The 20,328-nt window shown below is 38.0% G+C and overlaps 1 protein-coding gene across 8 annotated transcripts in view; it reads right to left on the bottom strand.

Annotated features, from left to right (window-relative positions):
- Nucleotides 1–628: 628 nt before the first annotated feature.
- Shal (Potassium voltage-gated channel protein Shal) overlaps nucleotides 629–20,328 on the bottom strand; it is a 468,140-nt gene continuing 448,440 nt past the window's right edge. For 2 of the 8 annotated variants that reach the window (XM_071676892.1, XM_071676900.1), the window contains one exon: nucleotides 629–1,216. In XM_071676892.1, coding sequence (XP_071532993.1) covers nucleotides 845–1,216 — 372 coding nt within the window. In that variant the 3' untranslated portion in view covers nucleotides 629–844. Of the gene's footprint in view, nucleotides 1,217–16,545; nucleotides 16,616–20,328 lie in introns of all 8 variants that reach the window. The other 6 variants (XM_071676912.1, XR_011714477.1, XM_071676918.1 and 3 more) reach the window with 6 other exon arrangements.

Genomic DNA, 20,328 nt, shown 5'->3' with positions numbered 1-20,328 from the left:
CACACACACACACACACACACACACACACACACACACACACACATATACGGGGCCAAGTGCCAAGCTGCCCAGCCTACACACACCAGGTGAGAGAGAGAGAGAGAGAGAGAGAGAGAGAGAGAGAGAGAGAGAGAGAGAGAGAGAGAGAGAGAGAGAGAGAGAGAACACTACAGGACATCCCCTCTGTATCTAAGAGTCGCACATGGCACGTAACTTCAACGGCGAAGGTTAGAAAATTAACAGCTAAAACTCGTCCAAAAGCAGTGACAATATTATTCATATTATTTTTTGTTTCCCCCGACATGACCTTGGGACGTAAATGACGAAGAATGTGAAGAATCACCTTTCGGTCTGTGTGATGAACGTCTTAGTTATTCAGATGAAGTAATCAAATGTAACTATCATAATGAACTTTGAAAAAATCACATGTTTTCTCTTGCATTCACGAGAGAATGTTTGACGTGACAGTATTAATAGTTACTAGTGTATATATATATATATATATGTGTATATATATATATATATATATATATATATATATATATATATATATATATGTATATATATATATATATATATATATATATATATATATATATATATATATATATATAGCTGTGGGGTGGGGGGGGGGTAAGACTCCAGACTGGTAGTCTAAAGAGTTCATTTTCCTTAAGCTCTATCGTAAACACTTCACCACACCTGGTCACTGAGCCCCTAAGTTCGAAGGCTTACTATCTCACTTACAAAATAATATCATATATATATATATATATATATATATATATATATATATATATATATATATATATATGTACATACATATATATATTTATATATAAATTAGAGGGATGATATTCTTAGCACACCCTGATTGGCCGGGGACGCTGACCCTAATGAGGGTGTGGGGAAGTCGCTGTCCCCATTGGGCGAGGGTGTGGGTAAATTAACAATGGCCGTCGTCACGGTCGTCGTGGAGTTGGGCTTACTGACTGCCACCACGCTCGGGGCGGCACCTGGGCTGCTGGAGGCGCTGGTGGCAGTGTTGGTGTTGGTGGTGGTGATGGCGGTCGGGTGGAGAGGGACCTGCTGGTTCAGCAGACCCCACCCGCTTCTGTCGGTGGCAGCCGTGGTGTTGAGGAGCGTCTTCTCGCGGACGTGGATTTCGTTTAGTTCCTCGTCATACCCGCGTTCTGCGCCGGTGCCGCCTTTACGCTGTAAGATAAAGTGTGGTGAGGGTAGTGTCGCCAGAGACGAGAGGGAGGGAGTTGAGAAGCACCTCACTTGTAGGCGCGAGCATCGCATGCATAGACCTCTTAAGTAAAGGCCTCACAGAAACTACTTATCATCTTCAAAAAAAAAGTTTAAAAAGTATTTGCATCTTATGGTAAAAGTATGTGAACTAAAATTCCATGCTATTTTACTTCTTTATGCTTAACTATAAGAGCACACAGTAGGAACTATAGTGATATAGGAGTATGTTCATGCACAAGCAGTAGCATTTTGAATGTAAAGTTATAGAAGCCTCCATTTGTCATTTATTTTCTTCATCAAAATCTTACTTTTGTACTGAACTAGACGATGGAAAGGAATAAATACTGTATCATGCTTTCAGAGAACAATATGATTATTTTTCATTATATTTAATTATTATATACAAAATAAAACAATGTCTTTGATAAATTATATATATATATATATATATATATATATATATATATATATATATATATATATATATATATATATATATATATATATATATATATATATATATATATATATATATAAATGAGGCATGTAAAAGACCATAATATTGTGTCTATATCTACAGCGGTTGAACTTCTACTTGTCTTGCTGAGAGATTCATTCAACATGGCCAAGACTAACTTAAATTTAGTTTGCAGTATTGGCCTACTGGTGCCTAGAGAAGGATTCTCCAGCTAGTGAGAGGGCTATCAAAGCCTAATCCAGAAGAAGAGAATTAAGCAAGCCAAACTAAATGAAGACAGAAATAAAGAGAGAAAAAAGAATAGAACGACTCAAACCAAAGACAAACACGGGTGACAAATGAAAAACAAATGAATAAAACAACAGCAATAAAGCCAGCGAACAGAAAACGGATGTAAAGAAAAAATGTAGTCAATTAAATACAATATAATATAATATATATATATATATATATATATATATATATATATATATATATATATATATATATATATATATATATATATATATATATATATCAAGCAAACTCTGGGTGTAGATAGAGTGCGGGAGTTTCAAATTTAGTGAACAATGAGAAAGGAGAGACAGAGTCCGTATGAAGACTTCTCGTACCACACATTCTCCCTCATCCTCTTCATAAAGACATTGGAAACCTGCCACCCAGACAGTTGCTACATGCACAGCTCAGTGATCAAAAGAAGGAAAAATATACGGTAAGAATATATATATATATATATATATATATATATATATATATATATATATATATATATATATATATATATATATATATATATATATATTGTTTTTAAAGATGAGAGAGAATTCGTAATGGATTTTGTCACTGAGATCCTCAAAATCAAAACTGGAATAAGCGTTTTATGAACAAAACTGTGTTTGCCATATTTGCAAAGGATTGTGTGTGTCTGTGTATCTGTGTGTATGTGCGTTTGTGTGTCCACACACACACACGTACACACACACAATCAAGATTAGATATTTACGAAATAGAGCGAGAAAAATTTACGAAAAGAATGAAGAAAGCTTCGAATGACATTTAAACTCTTTACATGTCTAAAAGAAAAGAAAAATAAATGTATACATTTATCAATACATATGAGTGAGAAAAATTTTCATAAATATGTATTTCCAAGCAACTTTCAAACACATTTAAAACACTGCAGAGAGAAAAATAAGTTTTGGGCAAACACATGCGATAATAGAAGGTTTCTTTAAGTCGAAAAATCTTTGAAGAAATAATACGAGTGAATAACTTACAAAATTCCGCCAGAAATGTATAAAACAAATTTGATATTACTAGAATTAAGTCTCAGCAATAACAAAAAAGATCAAGAAAAAAATATGCATATAGAAAAAATGCTAATATATATTCAGCATCGTTTACGTATTAACCTACACACACACACACACACACACACACACACACACACACACACACACATACAGGTTAAGAGCCAACTAACTAATTATGATACATCTGGCTTTCCTAATAACATCTCTTGCATTATAATTGGGTAACATCAGTCTGCTATACACTCTTGTACGTACACTGTAGAGTTGGTCGAAACCTACAACGAAGTATGAACAGGATGTAGTGTCTTTCTACATCGCTCAGTATCAAAAAACAAAGAAAAATAGTTGAAATGTTCTTTTCACACAAAGCATCTAAATCTGGAGCATTAGTAAGAGCTATTTCTTGGGAGTATATTCTTCTGAATGGTGAAAAAGATGTCCACATTTTATATGATTCAGTAAAACGTAGATTCCTATATATTCTAAGGCTTCAAACGAGTCGTTTACTCGTTATCTAACAACGTAACTTTTATCATTTACCTTATCGTCAGGCATCAACTTTACATGTTTGATGTTCACACAATAAAAGCAACAAGGGACTTAGGCTATGTGACCTTGAAATAGATAACTGTATAATTCAAGGTCAGTCGCTATGCCATAAAGTGTATGATTTACATGTCCTATGTAAATGAGGGGCAATCGTTAAGCCTTTAACTCTATGATTTACATATCCTATGTAAATGAGGGGCAATCACTAAGCCATTTAGCTTTATGGTAATGAGGTAAAACATTTACAGTACACGGTCTAGACAGAGATCTCGCTGCCACTCTGTTCCATTACTTATAAACTACTTATAAACTTCACTTTTGAATGATCTTGGTGGATCTATGATCCGTCTTCATCTCAAATCATGAACACGATCCAAAGTTCATCTCAAATCACGAACGCGATCCAAAGTTCATCTCAAATCATGAACACGATCCAAAGTTCATCTCAAATCACGAACGCGATCTAAAGTTCATCTCAAATCATGAACACGATCCAAAGTTCATCTCAAATCACGAACGCGATCCAAAGTTCATCTCAAATCATGAAAACGATCCAAAGTTCATCTCAAATCGTGAACGCGATCCAAAGTTCATCCCAAATCAAAGACGCAAGCAATACCCGCAGCTGGACAATCGTTCGTGAAATGGTAGACTTTTGTAAGACTTTTCGGTGACACGACTCACACAGGTGTCCTTGCACGGCTCACAGGCACAGGTGTTCTTACAATTAATGCATCATGCTCGACAAACGGAAAAAAAAGAAAAGAAATATCACTCATTGGAAGATGTTTACTCCTGGTCAGCATTTATGTTCTCAGTCTTGGGTTAGAATTTTATCGGTGAAGCATAAGCTCTTGGTCAGAGAACCTCTATGTGTGCACAGAGGATACCTCTACTTACGTTCCTACGAAATATCCACCAAGATATTGTGTGTTTTCTAAAAGTATAAGAAAAGAAACTATTTCAAGGGAAATAAAATTTTCCTTATCTCGATGTTTTATGTAAAAGAATATTTCTCTTATCTTTTCCATTAAGTCTAATGTAAGACAGATTGAATTTCTTTGACTTATTTGTAGTTTTCACCAGTTCTCCAGCAGATGTTACGTGCAACTGTTTCTCTCCATCTCTTACGAATTTCATCGCTTATCAAGGAAATGTTCTAGAATGATTCAGTCTACTGAGTCTCACTCCTTTAGGTAATTCAGACTTCCAAATCTCTTTACCTCCTTAAAAAAAAAAAAAAAAAGATCATTCTCTCTTCACATTTTCATTCATGCTTCTTCTTTGGTCCTCACTTTCAATCCTTTCATTTACATGCATCGATTTTTTTTTTTCAACATTTCTGATGTGGACTTTATATGTTCTAATCTTTACTGATAAGCCTTTCTTTTCCTTTACTCTCTTCCGGACAATTGCCCTTGTTATTGCTTTCTCTCCTCAAACATCTTCATTCCACCACACTGTACCTTTCGTTCCAAACAGACTCATCCAGTACCAAATTTCTCTATGGCAACTTTAGTCATTGTCTCCATACCATCACCTTCCACTGTTTCATCCACGTATATCTCTCAGTTTCCCTATCAACCATTCCCATAAGTTGATCTCTATAGTTTCAATAACCATCTCTTCGAGGAACCATACCATGGAAATGTTTATAGTCTTAGACTATATTTTGAACGCCTGAAGGAGGTGGTTGGTTGGTCATACCTTGACGCTGCCGTCCTTAACGACCTTGACAGGTGATTGGTCAAACTCCCATATATAACTAACCCATAAACCAACCTTCCTACCATCCTGTCTAACCAAACCTCTTGGCATTCTTCATTCTGATTCCACACCTTTCCAGATGCGGAGCTAAACAACCATTTTCCTTTCCGCATGTGTCTGATGAGCCCCCACTGACCCCTTTCATCATACATCACATGTACATAATGCATACATACTAGGTCATACTTCCCTTACAAGACACGTATCAGCCATGTTCTTGCCTTCCCTCTATAGAGTATCATGTTGCTTTACAATACGCGCCCTTATGTTTCAAGTGACTTGTAAATGAAATTGGATCTGTCTGATGTATTTCATGACAGATATGACGATTCTGGTGACGAGAAAGTGTTTTGGACACCCGCTTGTGAACGATTGTATTCTACTTTACAATATCATCTCATCCAAGGTGGGAAAACATTTCGATCAGGAGAAAAACGTGGGGTTATGTTCAATTCAGGTTTTAAGGAAAATCGAAAACCCGATCTACCGTTTCGTCTGCCAGCAAAAATCAACAAATCTCGATAAATGCAGGAAACTTGTCCAAAACTTGATTAAGAAATAGGATCAAGGGCGCGAGAGTAAAGTCAACCAACATCTTGTCTTGTCTGTATCTATATACCACGCGAACTAAGGATATCCCTTACGTTAAAAGAGTATCTGCTTTACACCACTGGCATCTGCTCACATGACACACACTACACTAACTCTTTCACCAGTGCTGTTCTGTCTTGGGACTCCTATATCTATTTATCATTACTATTTCATTTCTTATTCATCCATCTAAGTTACCCATTATGCAACATCTCTCCCATAAAGCGATACTATAAACAACCTATTTTTAACTCTCTGTAGATGGTATTCTGATCCTCCTTCATTCTATTGTTGCAGAACATATAAGTGGCCATTACATCTGATCTACAATAATCCAGTTGAGTTCTATCCATGGTTGATCTCGAGCTGAAATGCTGTTAGTATCTGATACTACTACATATATTTTCAGCCAACTAATCAATGAAACACACCTGGTCTGATACACTACACTTCATTCCATTGAGAATTCTATCCCAGTCTTGTCTCACGTGCAGGTGACCTATGTATCTGGTCCCCTTCCTACATGTCTATACTACTGTTCTCCACCTTGCACACGTCATTTAGCATTTCGCTTCATGTTCTCTTCAAACACACCTTTTTCAAAGCGGTTCTCATTTCATCTAGTAGTCTCTCTCTCTCTCTCTCTCTCTCTCTCTCTCTCTCTCTCTCTCTCTCTCTCTCTCTCTCTCTCTCTCTCTCTCTCTCTCTCTCTCTCTCTCTCTCTCTCTCTCTCTCTCTCTCTCTCTCTCAGTTCAAGCGCAACACTGCTGGTTAGACTCAATCACCCAGTTGTGGTGGGTCGATTACAATTTACAGAATTCAAGATTTTGTACATTTATTCACGGAAAATGTGAAATGGGATTATGATCAGCTTCAGAGTAAATTCACGAGAGCTGACGTAACTCAGACAAACGTAGGAAGACCTCTCATACTGTAGGTTAAGGTCGGGTTAAGTTCAGTTAGTCTAGATGAAGTACAATCTTCCATATATCTTAAGAAACTGAAATCAAACATGTAAGGAAAAGTGATTCATTGGTGCCGTGGAGAAGATATTCTTGTACCTCACAGGAAAGATGAAAGAAGATACTCCAAGCGTTCTTGTCTATTCTAACATCCCCTCAGGGGGAATATGATCCCTGAAAGCCTGGTAAACTGGCTAAGTCAACTTCATAGCCAGAGTCCTATTAGAGGCTTCACCTCCAACATCCTCAAGATCTACAGCGGAACACCCCATGATGCAGTTCTTTCTTCAACCCTCTTCATTCTCTTCCCACACAACCTCTCTTCATCCCCTACAAACCACAGTGTGAAGGTCCTTTCATACGTACATGTCCTCACAGTCATATACACCGCTCATAAAATCAACAAACTTGCAACACTACACCATGAAACTAGAGCATTACCTTGCTCTAACGATAACGACTGCGCCCTTAGAGAAGCCCAATGTTTACATTCTTAATCCATAACAAACATAAATTCAACCTACAGCCTCCCATAGTAATGACTGACCAACCACTTCCATCTAAAAAAAAAAAAGTGTAGGCATCACATGAGACTCAAACTTGACCTTTCCCCACAAAATGGACATCAGCATAAAGACTATAAACAAAATAGATGCTCTCAGACCTGACACTAGTAATTTCGAATAAGAAAAAGAATCAATCCGTGTCCTCTATGGATAATACATTCAACCTTGCCTATACTACGCTTCAAATTGGTCATCCACCCTTTCAATTAGCATACATAAGAAAAGCTACAAACTACTACGCTCAAACCCACAAAAGAAAAGGAAAACACTCAGAAATATCATCGACTGCTTAACCACTACAAAGATCCGGCACTTGCACACTGAAACCAAAATGCTTCCAATACTGTCACACTTCAACTTGCAGAACTTCATCACCAACAATCAACCTATGAATACCCTCCACCCTCCATAACAAGCCCAGTGTACCCTCCACCCTCCTTAGCAAACCCAGTATCATCAAGTGTATTCACTATGTAATGGCTCGATAAACACTGAACAATCGCCCAAAACTCACTCTTGACAATATCCATTCCACTAGAAATAAAAGTATCTGAATCTACGCTCCCTAGACATGCATGAGTTACACTTTCAAATCAGTGCACTGGACATTAACCATTTGTCCCACTTCACTAAATAGGTATCTAAACTTAGTAACATTAATACAAGATTATATATCTCATAAACTAATCAAACCTAACCCAACCTTGGCCGACTTGATTATCTAATTTAAACTTAATTTTCATCTCTTTTTTTTTGTCAATACATGTTACTTAGTGTAATATTAGACCTAAAATGTTTCAACCAATCTAGCTTAACCGGCAAATTTGACTAATGGATTAAACACACACACACACACACACACACACACACACACACACACACACACACAGAGACACACACATACACACACACACACACAGACACACACACACATATATATATATCCCTGGGGATATGGAAATAAAAAGTGTCAACAACGGTTGAAAGAGGAGGCCGACGGTGAGGTAAGTAGTGGAGTTATAACCCTCACTTCATTCGTTATCACCTCCAAGAAACAGGTGCGGAAGAAAGAGCCAAGCGAGGATTTCCCCTGGAAGGTCCAGGCTGGGGTTGTCTGAGTTATCGTAGATATAACCAGGATGAGAAAGGAGAAACAGATAGGTGTTATGTTTGGGTAGAGGAACCTGTGTGTTCTGACTCTGAGTGACACTAGATTGTAGAGGAAGGGTTTGGGATGGATCGAGGATGCTCGGTGGGTAAAGTATGGAATTAGTGAGAGGGCAGAACCGGTAGAACGGGATGGCACATTTGATGGAGGAGGAAAAGCGAGGCCAAGCTCAAGGGTGTGAGGAAGGGAGCTCAAAGGTGATTGTAGGTTAGAATGAAGTTCCGACTACGCGAGTTTGGTTTATGTTACTGCTTATGCATCTCGTAATGAGAGGAGTGAAGTAGAGAGGTGTGTTTTTTGGGAGAAGCTGATACAGCTTTTTTGACAGTTCTAATGCAAGGGGCAGAACCCTGGTGCCTGGGGATATGAATGCAAGAGTGGGTGATGTGTTATTTGAAGATATAACTGGGGGGTTGCATGGGGGTATCATTTGTAAGTGAATAGTAAAAAGATCTTATCGAATAGCTTGCTGAACGAGGAATGGTGATCAGGATATACTTGGCTCAAGACTAAATGCAAAAGAAAGCAAACACTTGTGAATAGACTTTGTGGTAATAGAGTATTATTGGAATATATACTGATTGATAAGAGTTTATAGAGGAGGTTGTTGGATATAAATGTGCTGAGAGAGAACAGGAGAAGAAGGGAAGGATAAAGTCCTGTGTGACTTAAGGAGCATGTGGAAGGACATACCAGTGTCTGTTAGAGCAAAGATGGGTATGCTTGAAGTGTTTCAGCGGCGAAAGTGTTGTATGGACGTGAGTCTTGGGCCTTGAACACAAACGAAAGGAAGAGCGTAGATGTTTAGGAAGTAAAAGCTCTGAGGACAATGTGTGGTGTGAGGCAGTTTGATAGAATAAGAAATAACAGGGTCAAAGAGAGCTGTGATGTTGAGCGCAGTCTGATGGAGGGAGCTAACTCAGGGTTTGATGAACAGGTTCGGATGGTTCAGATATATGAAGAGGATGTGGGAAGAACGACTTACGACCGTACCTATGTGTTAGATGAGGAGAGAAGATGGAGAAAGACAAAAAAACAAAAGATAGAAGGATCAGAGTCTGTACAGTCAGTAGGGTGAGAGGCGTGCACGGGATAGAACAAATTGAATCGATGTGGTATATGGGGACTACGTGCTGTCTGTATGCTAAAGCAGGAAATACGAAGCAGTCAGGGTAAGTCATGAAATCGAGCTTTGTTATGGATAGAAAGCTCTGGTTTCAGCATCTTAAACAAGGCACCTAGGGAGTGTGCGTGTGCAAATGAAGCCGTTGTTCGTTTGTTTCTTAGGTTACCTAATTGATGCGAGAAAAAGGGTAAGGGAAAAGCAAAACAATAACAAATTTATATATATATATATATATATATATATAAATATATATATATATATATATATATATATATATATATATATATATATATATATATATATATATATATATATATATATATATATTATCAAAATGGAGGTTCTCTTCGCCTAACTACCCACTACCTACTTAGATGGAATACTATAGTGTTGCAAAGCTCCTCCAGCTCTGACACAGGACTTAAGACGATATGTAACTTGCTTCTCATCGCTAGGTAGCTGTACTGAGTGAATCGATTAAATGGCTTGCATTCCCTCGTTAGGTAACTATGCTGAGGCACTGAAATAGAAAGCTGGCTTCTGTTTCGTCTTTCGTTGATTCGCTGAACTGTGAGGTAGGTAAATGGTAGATCATTTTCCTCATTATTTCCGCCTCTCCACACCATTTGCTACTAGTATATCTTGTGGTCCCAAGGCCCTATATCCAATGTCTGAAATAGTAAACCTTTCTTGACTCTTGGAAATACGCTTACGTCAAGCCCGTTCCAACGAGAAATCTTTTTAACTCGTCCAAATATCGTCCCATCCCTCTAAACTGTGATATCAATAAAAGTCCTCGAAACTTATATTTCTTACTTAGGCATCAAACACAACATTTCCTTCTTTCTAATTACTAGCACAGCTTTGGCAGTATAAACTCACTGTTGATGATTTTCTCCTAGGTGACCCAGTTCTCGTCATCCATTCTGTGAAGGATTTTGATGAATCAGTCGTCACTGTCCATGAGATGATACGAAGCGCTTCACAAGGTTTGGCCACAAGCCTTCGCTTTCTAAAAATTTCTTCATATGGCTTTTCTTTTTCCCGACTTTCTCAGTTTTCTTATACATAACGTCCTGATAAGACGTTTCATCTCGAAAGTCGTTGATGACGGAACCCACCTCCCTCATCCTACCAGCAGCGGTGTTGCTCAGCGTTCTTCCGTCCCCCCGACACTCATCACCTCTTCACGCAGCCTCTAACCCTATTCACTTATTACATGCTCATCACTCCACTCTGCAGTCTTCAACCCGCTCTCCCTAATCTCCTCATTCCAATACTTGTTCTCTTCTTGTTCTCGCACTGAACATAATTTGTTCCGTTCAAACTTGTGAAGAAAATCCAACCATGTGAAACAGTAGCTAGGTTACAATAACAGAACACAAACACATAGTCTGTACTCGTGTCTCCAATGTTCAGGTTCAGAAAACCATGTATTCAACGCTTGAACAGCAACACCATACCCTCCACTCCGTCTTGGGAACCCCTCAATATAAGCTTCAACAAAAACTCTGTGTACCAGAATGATAATTCATCTGATAACAAAGCGTATCCTCCATCCCAAACAAAACTAACTCGATATCTACGACGGCTCTGCTATGTTTTTTCTTCGTTAGTATCAAAAGATTTCTTCCGGATTGAATCATCAGCTATCACCTCTCTTCGTCTGTCCATTTCTGTTCTCTCTCTCTCTCTCTCTCTCTCTCTCTCTCTCTCTCTCTCTCTCTCTCTCTCTCTCTCTCTCTCTCTCTCTCTCTCTCTCTCTCTCTCTCTCTCTCTCTCTCTCTCTCTCTCTCTCTCTCTCTCTTTTCCGTTTTGCTTTCATGGGTATTACTTTAGGAGGTTATTGAGAAAGTTCATAGATATCGGGGTTGTAAAGAGTCATATTGTAGACCCAGTATCATATCTACATTAAGACGGGCTTCTTCTTGTAAGTGTATCTACTTGCACGGTGTCACAGTCATTGACATAATCACTTATCATTTATCATAACCGTATAAAGTAACTTTAAATTCTTTATTCCTTTACAAGCCAGTTCATTCTTGTTAAATTGTTACTAGTTACTTTAATAATGCTACTGATTACCTTTGGTAAGTCATTACCATGATAAACTTAACGACAACTGTAGCCACAAAGGAAATCACAGACGTTATCATCAGTTCATTGTAAAGGGAATATACAAAAAGCCTTCATACTCCCTCCCATATCAAGTCTTTATTATCTGCTCTAAAACAGTTAATGACAATAGCAATTCCACCAACAGGTTTTACTTAATCACTTTCGTAATGACACTATGATAACCTCTCATCACTAAACGTCAGAGGAAACATCGCTATGATCTATAATTCTGGCATGTCTTTCGTATGTCGTACAGCTAGTGGAGGTGAGGGTGTATGCTCTGTGTGTGTGTGTGTGTGTGTATGATACTCCTACTTGACAGATCCCCAGAGTGAGTGAGAGCACGAAGACCACATCACTGGTGCTGGGATATCAGCTGAGCCAAGGCAATAAACGAGTGTCTTCAATGTCTCACAAATATTTTCACGAACGTAAATCGTGTGTAATGGGCTAGTGTGTCATCAATAGGCGTCTGATTACCAGTGTTCCATAATTGCGTATCTCATATTCAGGGCAACGAAAATGGGGAAAAATGAGGAAAGAGGGGCCTATGAGGGGTTTTGTTTGGTCCCTGTACAGCCACACTCAACACTTCCCCTTATGACATCATTACAACAACGCTTGCCCTCCTGCAGATGGTCCCTGAACAGCAAGAGACACTAAGTAACCAGTCACACCTTCTGACAGCCTCATTATCCTGGCTTTCAACCACAGCAAGGCACGTTCTTATACAGTACACCACGAGCAGTAACAGTGACCTCTGTTCGTTGAATGAAGGCTTTGCATTTGTCACCGCCCAGCGTGATGGAAGCGGTATAAGCGCCCTGGAAGTGTAGCATCGTATGCTTGGAACAAGAGTAAACAGCCAGGGTAGTACAATGCTCCCCACCCCGGCTGATGCATAACCTGAGAGCTCAGAGAGAAATCACTGAGATGTTGCAGACTACACACTACACCGGGACCACAATACCTTGTTTTTCTCATCGGATACGAGAGATGTCAGATCCTGGTAGGGGAAGAGCTCTCCTGAGTTTCTTAATGCTTAACTTATTATCGAATCCCTAAGGCACGAGAGAGCAGCCAGCTTTCTATTCCAGCACCTCAGTATAGCTGACCAATAAGAGAATGCAAGCTCTGTTATCACTTCACGTCCCCATTCAGAAGAAATAGAGAAACTTACGTGGGCATTTTCCCGCACAGAGGTGATAAAACCCGTGTGGTTATGAGACTTCATCAAAGGCACTTATACAGCATTCCTAGCGTTTGAGAAGCATACTTTATGAAGTGGATTATATCAGGTTTTCCGTGACAGAGCAGAGGCTATGGGTACGCCCAACATGCTAATGATATTAAAAGGTTGAATTATGGTGATCTGAAATAGAACAGAGAGAAAGAAATGATTCTTAGGTAGAGATATAGGAAATGATTACGTTTTAGAGCTAATATTCTTTTTAGTTTAACGCTTCTTCATTCTGAGATGTTGCAAAGTTCCGAAGTGAGAAAGTAAATATGCTCAGAACGAGAAACAAGACGAGTATTAGGTGAGGAGGGAAGGTAAGGAGAGGTGAGCAACATGGAAACATCAGCACAAGAGAGAACAGGGTTAAAGGTAAAAGAGGGAAGATTGAAGAATTAGAGTAGGCGATACGACAGAACCTTGAAGGACGCCAGTAAGAACAAGAAGGGAGAGTCGCTCTATCAACACCAACTGCAATGGAAGATCATACATGAAGGAGAAGAAAGAAGCAGATATTGAACAGTGGATGAGACTTTGCCGAGAAAAGACATGCCACACCCCATCCCATCTGCACCCTTTCCCCCTCCAAAAAAAAAAAAAGGAAAATGTAGATTACCTTGCATAAACCATCTCCACCAAAGTGACCAGCCCAGGTAGGAATCCGATACGAATCCGTGTTCGATAGTCGTCCAGAAGGATCCTCTGAGGTCTAAACCAAACAACATAGGCTCTGCCTTTTTAGCTCTTTCTCTTTCCCTTTACCTACGATCCTCGCTAGATCCTCTTTCCATCTTTTGAACCTACTACCATCCTTCATCTTCGGGAAGAAGTGGGAGGATGAATGGGAGAACAAAGAGGTTGTTTCCTGCGGCTACGGTGTCTTAAATGTGAAGCTACAGAACAATCTAAGTCTACACGATAGTTATAACCCCTTCTCTCTCTCTCTCTCTCTCTCTCTCTCTCTCTCTCTCTCTCTCTCTCTCTCTCTCTCTCTCTCTCTCTCTCTCTCTCTCTCTCTCTCTCTCTCTGCCTCTTATTTCTCATCGACTTTTCTCCTTTGCCAAAAAAAAAAGAAAAAAAAGAAATCCATTTTTTTCCTTGTGTGACACTGTTCCAGCTTGACTGACACCTGACCAACTACCCATCAGACACCACCCACAGGTGCCTCAGTCTCTCTCACAACATTCCTGATGCAGAGCTCCAGCGACAGGCGAGACATGACATCGACAGTTGGAACTCCCTTACACGTACATTCCTGTACCTTCTTTCTCGCTTGGTAATGACCACATCGAAGCCTCGTCCTCGGCAAACACACACACACAAACATTTGCAAGTAACATTCCAGCCCTTAGGACAGGTAACTAGCAAGCATCACTAACAGCAGTGGGCCTAATACTGTGCCCTGTGGCACCCCACTAATGACTTCGGTCCACCCAGAAAGTACTCGTGTAACCTGCGACCTTGCATCCTTCCACGAAGGAACATTACCTAAAACCAAGAGTCTGCTCTACGCACTCTTACTGATTTCAGATCTTACTCAATTTTCGCTGTGGTACAGTATCAAAAGCCCTATGACAGTCCGGGAACATGCGATCTACCAACCCATTTCTTCGGACCTCAAGTTGCTATTGAAGTTTAGGAGATTTATATAGACCTTTCATCCCCCGAGTCCACTTTGCAAGTAGTCATTCATATCCTGTAGATCTATTCCTGTGTTATATATATATATATATATATATATATATATATATATATATATATATATATATATATATATATATATATATATATATATATATATATATATATATATATATATATTCACACATACATACCCTGGCAATCGTGAGATTTAGATGGGCTTTCAAGATGCAAGATATCAAGTGATTTGAATGCACACCTAGATACCAAGCAAGTGAGGATTCGGACACAGAAGGGAATACATTTATAGCAGCTCAGAATTGGATGAACAGAAGAAGGTTGAGCATTGGAGAATTAGATACCACTGATTCTAATCATGCGTGCCAACGCGTATGAAGTCCCTTGAGAAATTTCAAAAACTGACAGATTAGAGATCTGAAGAGATTTGGAACCCAGAAGGGTAGAATTTCCTCCCCATAACACACCGAGACTGGGAAACAGACATATAAACAAGCGTGGAGGAAGTCAAACACACAAAAATTACCACGTTTCTCTCACGTACGTACTCATTCAGATATATCTATTACCTGTCCACATATCTACATTGATTGGTCTTATCAGATATTACCAAAAATATAATCTATTTATAGAAAAGATTATAAGTTGAGATGGAAAAATAAAATATTGAAACAATTACAAAAGAATTACCATACCCACCTAAATCCTTGCTCGCACGCTTATTAATATATACACTCATTATTTTTAGATTCACATGCAGCCATTTGCATACGGCGTCTGTGCACATAAAGTCCATTCTCTAGAACCATGGGACTAGTAACCACAGCTCAACTAATGATCTGCTGCCAGACACACACGCCTATGCATACACGCTCAGAGTAAGCAAACTGTCAGCCCCTAACTATAGCTTCCTCCTGCGCGCCACATCCTTACCTGCTGGGAATGTACACATACCCTGGCTCACTTGGGCCGACACCTCTGTTGATTTCTTATAAGAAAAACAAGCAAGTCTATTAATCAGGGAAAATGCGTACAAGAAAGAAAAAGGTACTTCAAATAAGTCTTCGTAGTTAATGAAATAAACGTTAGAAGGTTTGGTTCATTTGTCTTATTCTATTTCATTCCAGATTCAAGTTTTAAACTGTAAAAGAAAAGGAAATGAGAATAACATTAGCACTGAGGAATACAGAATCAAGAAAATGAATAATGTTACAGGTGGCTGCAGTCAAAAAGTCAAACAGAAGTTATCAAGAGCGCCCATTGATGGGCGCCACCCGAGAAATAACTAATAAAAAAAAAAGACAAAAACCGATTCAGAAATTTAAAGTGAGAGTAACTCAGTAGCTCAACAAGGTACATAATCTAGATGACTAAAAGAAAGAAAGGAAACAAAAAGAACATCTCCCGAGACGTCTGTACTTCTGAACTACTACTGGCTGTCTGACTGCTAGAATATATATATATATATATATATATATATATATATATATATATATATATATATATATATATATATATATATATATATATATATATAATATGTATATATATATATATATATATATATATATATATATATATATATATATATATATATATATATATATATATATATATATATATATATATATATATATATATATAAGGCTCCCAGGCACTACCATGAGTGGGTGGCTTCACTAAGCGTGGTACCGCAAGCACAGAGAGGGACATGCAAGCAGCAACTATCCAGGATAAACGGAGACGGAAGAGTTACCATGTGAGCGACGCCTAGCACGCCGTCTTGTGAGGGCTTAAGGGGACTGAACCAACTTAGGGTCTACAGCCTACAATGGAAATAAGAAGATATGAAGATAGTGACAGTTAAAAGTGAAAAAAAAAATAAATAAATAGACACTTATTATGTGTTCGCTACTACTAAAGAACCGAGTGACCGAGATGGGAATTACTGAATGGAATATATTTTTATATATATATATTTTATGGGAACGTTTAAAAGCGTCTTTTGAGTTCGGTCAGTCAGCTTTTATTTATTTATTTTTATTCTTGGCAAGGTGTGTGAGTAGCTTAAGTAGAATATTGGGAAAGAAACACACACAAATCAGGCAAAAATAATCAGAAACTCAATAATAGAGCAGACGTGATTAGAAGTGCAGCGTGTGTCTCTTCGCTAATATGATAACATTGAACCATTTCTTTATGTACAGTTTTTGCCGGGAGTTTATTTGTGATAGACAATGACCCGAGCTTCACTTACAGTCAGCACTTGCTCGAAGATTGAGTTTCAAATCATTTGCCTTAAGGTGTAACTGAGGAAACCTGTCAAGAGTGCTGCAGAAGGAGGGAAAGTGGAGCTTATCCTCAATAATTTATTTTTAGTATAGTATCCCCAAAATATTAATTGTCTTTCTTTTTTTTTTTTTTGAATCTTTAAGAAAAATGGAATTTATGGTCCGACTTCTTTTCTTGACCATTGATGGAATTATTTTTATCTTACGTTCACGCTCAAGCCGCTCTTAGCATTCACTTCGCATGAACTTTCTTTTTAGTATCTCTCTACATATACTTTCCCAAATGGATCAAATCTCTGTGTAGTGTCTGTGGCTGTAGTGTGTATATCGTCGCCAAGTTATAACTACCTTAACTGTCACTCTAAACTATGGCATGATTCTCATCAGATTAAATTTCAACCATAGAGTTAACATACTTTTTTTTTTCTCTTTTTAGTCTGGAAGTGATAAATGATGATACATTAGTAAGGTGAATATATGCATATCTATATATCTACAGCCTTTGATATTGATTGATATCAAAGTATAAACGTGTTGATTACCATAATATACTAAAGATTAACACAACATTTATACTAATATTTCACAGCATCATGTTTATCTTTGAAGATTTAAGAGTATTTTGCTTTTTCAATAATAGCATTGGATGTGAAGCATGTTAACTCTATCCATACAATTTGATTCCTAACTGATTATCTTTTCTTTTTTTTTTTTTCAGATTAGTATACTTATTACTACAATACAATTTGATAAAAATTCAATTGGTTTACTATATGCACTTGCCAGACCATGGACCAGATCGCATTTATCATATAAAGCCATCAGGAACTAGTTCCCTTTCTTTGATTTGATCTGTGTTGTTCATCTTAAGAATATTCAGTGAAGGTTGTGGTATAATTAATGAAAAATGTTATGTTTTCATCAATTTCACATTGGTAGGAATTGATGGTACCCGATAGTCTTGGACACGCTGTTGATTTGCAAAGTTCAGAGCAGTTCAGTGCATAGTCAAAGATACACATCATATATATAAACCTTCATATTACTTTGACACAAAATGTAAGAGAGTAATTTGATGTAAAAGCATCATGATAGTCCAGAAAAAAAAATAATTCCTGTTAAACAAATTATCTAAGTGAGAATTTAATTGCAAGATTCTCATTAAAACTTTCTCATCATGGTGGCTTTATATAAAGATCAATGGTCTGGCAAGTGAGTGTGCAGTTCCATTGAGCTGAAAAGAAAACTACATATATTTATATATACTTTTTCCACCAAATGCACACTGATTGACAATTAGTTGGATAATGTCGGGTCTAGCATCATGAGGCCACAATGACCAAGAAAAAAAACACAACTGCTATTATATTTGAACTGAGACTACACAGAGAGAGAGGGCAATTACTACTCCTAGTCCTTAATTATCTAGTGAAGGTAACATCAGTGTTTCGTTAATCTTCCCCAAAGAGGAGTAAGTAAAATGAAATAATATATATAAAAAAAAGATCTCTCCAAGTGTGAGACTTGAGGGCGAAAGAGTGAAGGAGTGGGTATAGATACGCATAAAGTGGTGACTGAAGGAGGCCAATAGTGGTGATAATAATAATGATAATAATAGTGGTGATATAATCATAATATTGGTGACGTAACAACTGCGGGCGCGTGACAAAGAAAGTGTGAAAGTTAGCACATTTATGTCTCCTTCGATGCTCAGATTAATCACTACCAACAAAATTATTAATGGCACAAAATACTATTTTTTAATCTTGTTCATAACTCTATTTTTGGTTAATGGTAGCAGTGCTATTGGAAAAGTATTTATATATGATCACACTACTTTAAAAAGACATGGGACAGAGGAGGGTTGGTTTTTTTTCATTCTAGTCTTGAAGCACACTATATATCTTCAGAGAGCTAGTTCGAAGGAGCTTTTTCCAGAGAGAACATTTTAGCCATGCAGTTGCAGAAGAAAACACAAAACTCTTGGACTGAATTTTTATTGACCAAATCAAAGGAGAGAGGAAAAAAAAAAGAAAAATAAAGGAACAACGTCAGTGTGCAAATGGCATGAGTGAAGACCATGACTATAAAAGGGATTGGGGAACTTTTTTGTTTTGTTTTTTGGGTGGGTGGGGGTGGGCCGCGGACCAGTGGTGGTGGTGGTGCCGGATGAGATAGAGCAGGTATGGCAGCGGAGGAGGAGAGGGACGCACCACGCCACACAACACCACCAAACCCCTCAGGCTCCACACTGTCATCTTCCACTGCCTCCCACATCTCCTGCCCTCTATCTACACAATCCATGTTACTCTAAACACAAAGATGTCACCTATGCAAGTGGTTTTATATATATATTTTTTTTCTCTTTATCATCAATACATATGGAATGCTTGAATGCAGACAATAAACTTGGGTCGTCAGTCGCTTGCAAGAAATTTTTATTTGAAACAGTGGGTGTTTTTTTCTGACGATGGTAGGAAGTATAAGGTCGTCTGGCAATTATTTTTTGTATGAGCTACTCATTCTGATTGGATTTATTCAGTTCTTGTACTACAGCAACATCGGTATTTCTTCTTTTTTTTTTTTCTCTGTACGTATATATATGTATATATACGTATGTGTGTTATCATTACTTGTTATTACTATTTGTGTGTTTTACGGAAATAATGTTTGCATTACACTCATGTTGCCCCATCTCTTAACGATGCATATATGTACCATGTCTTAATTCCTAAGCTGTGTGTGTGTGTGTGTGTGTGTGTGTGTGTGTGTGTGTGTGTGTCTACTGTACGGGGAGTGAGTGGTGGGTCTATGTAAGGTTTATCTTAGTCTATCAAACGATTCTCAAGGGCTTTCGTCACGAACTCTGTTACCACACGTCCACCACAGGTGGCTTCTTTTCCTAAATGTTTCGTCCACATTAGATTTATGAAGCAAGACAAGTGTCTTCAAATTAAGATAAAGCATCGCTAGCGTGGATATCACTCAAGTATACTTGAACTTTATTCAAAACATTCTAAGTCTATGTGCATAGAATCTAACATTATTTATGTTAATCTTCAACATCAATAACTTTATCGCTCCAGCTTTATAGTAGCTGATCATTTCTCGTGGAGTTATCATTATGAGGCTTGTATGATGCGTAGATAAGTCATCAATTTTGTGATTGTGATTGTAAGATCGGTTTTCAGCATATCATACTGATACGAAGAACAGAAAGTTAAGGTGTTCAGCGTAGGACGAAGTAC

Source organism: Panulirus ornatus, chromosome 2 (genome assembly GCF_036320965.1).
Source record: "Panulirus ornatus isolate Po-2019 chromosome 2, ASM3632096v1, whole genome shotgun sequence".
Taxonomy (NCBI): domain Eukaryota; kingdom Metazoa; phylum Arthropoda; class Malacostraca; order Decapoda; family Palinuridae; genus Panulirus; species Panulirus ornatus.
Note: the sequence above shows the minus strand (reverse complement) of the source record. Positions and strands in the feature narration are given on the sequence as shown.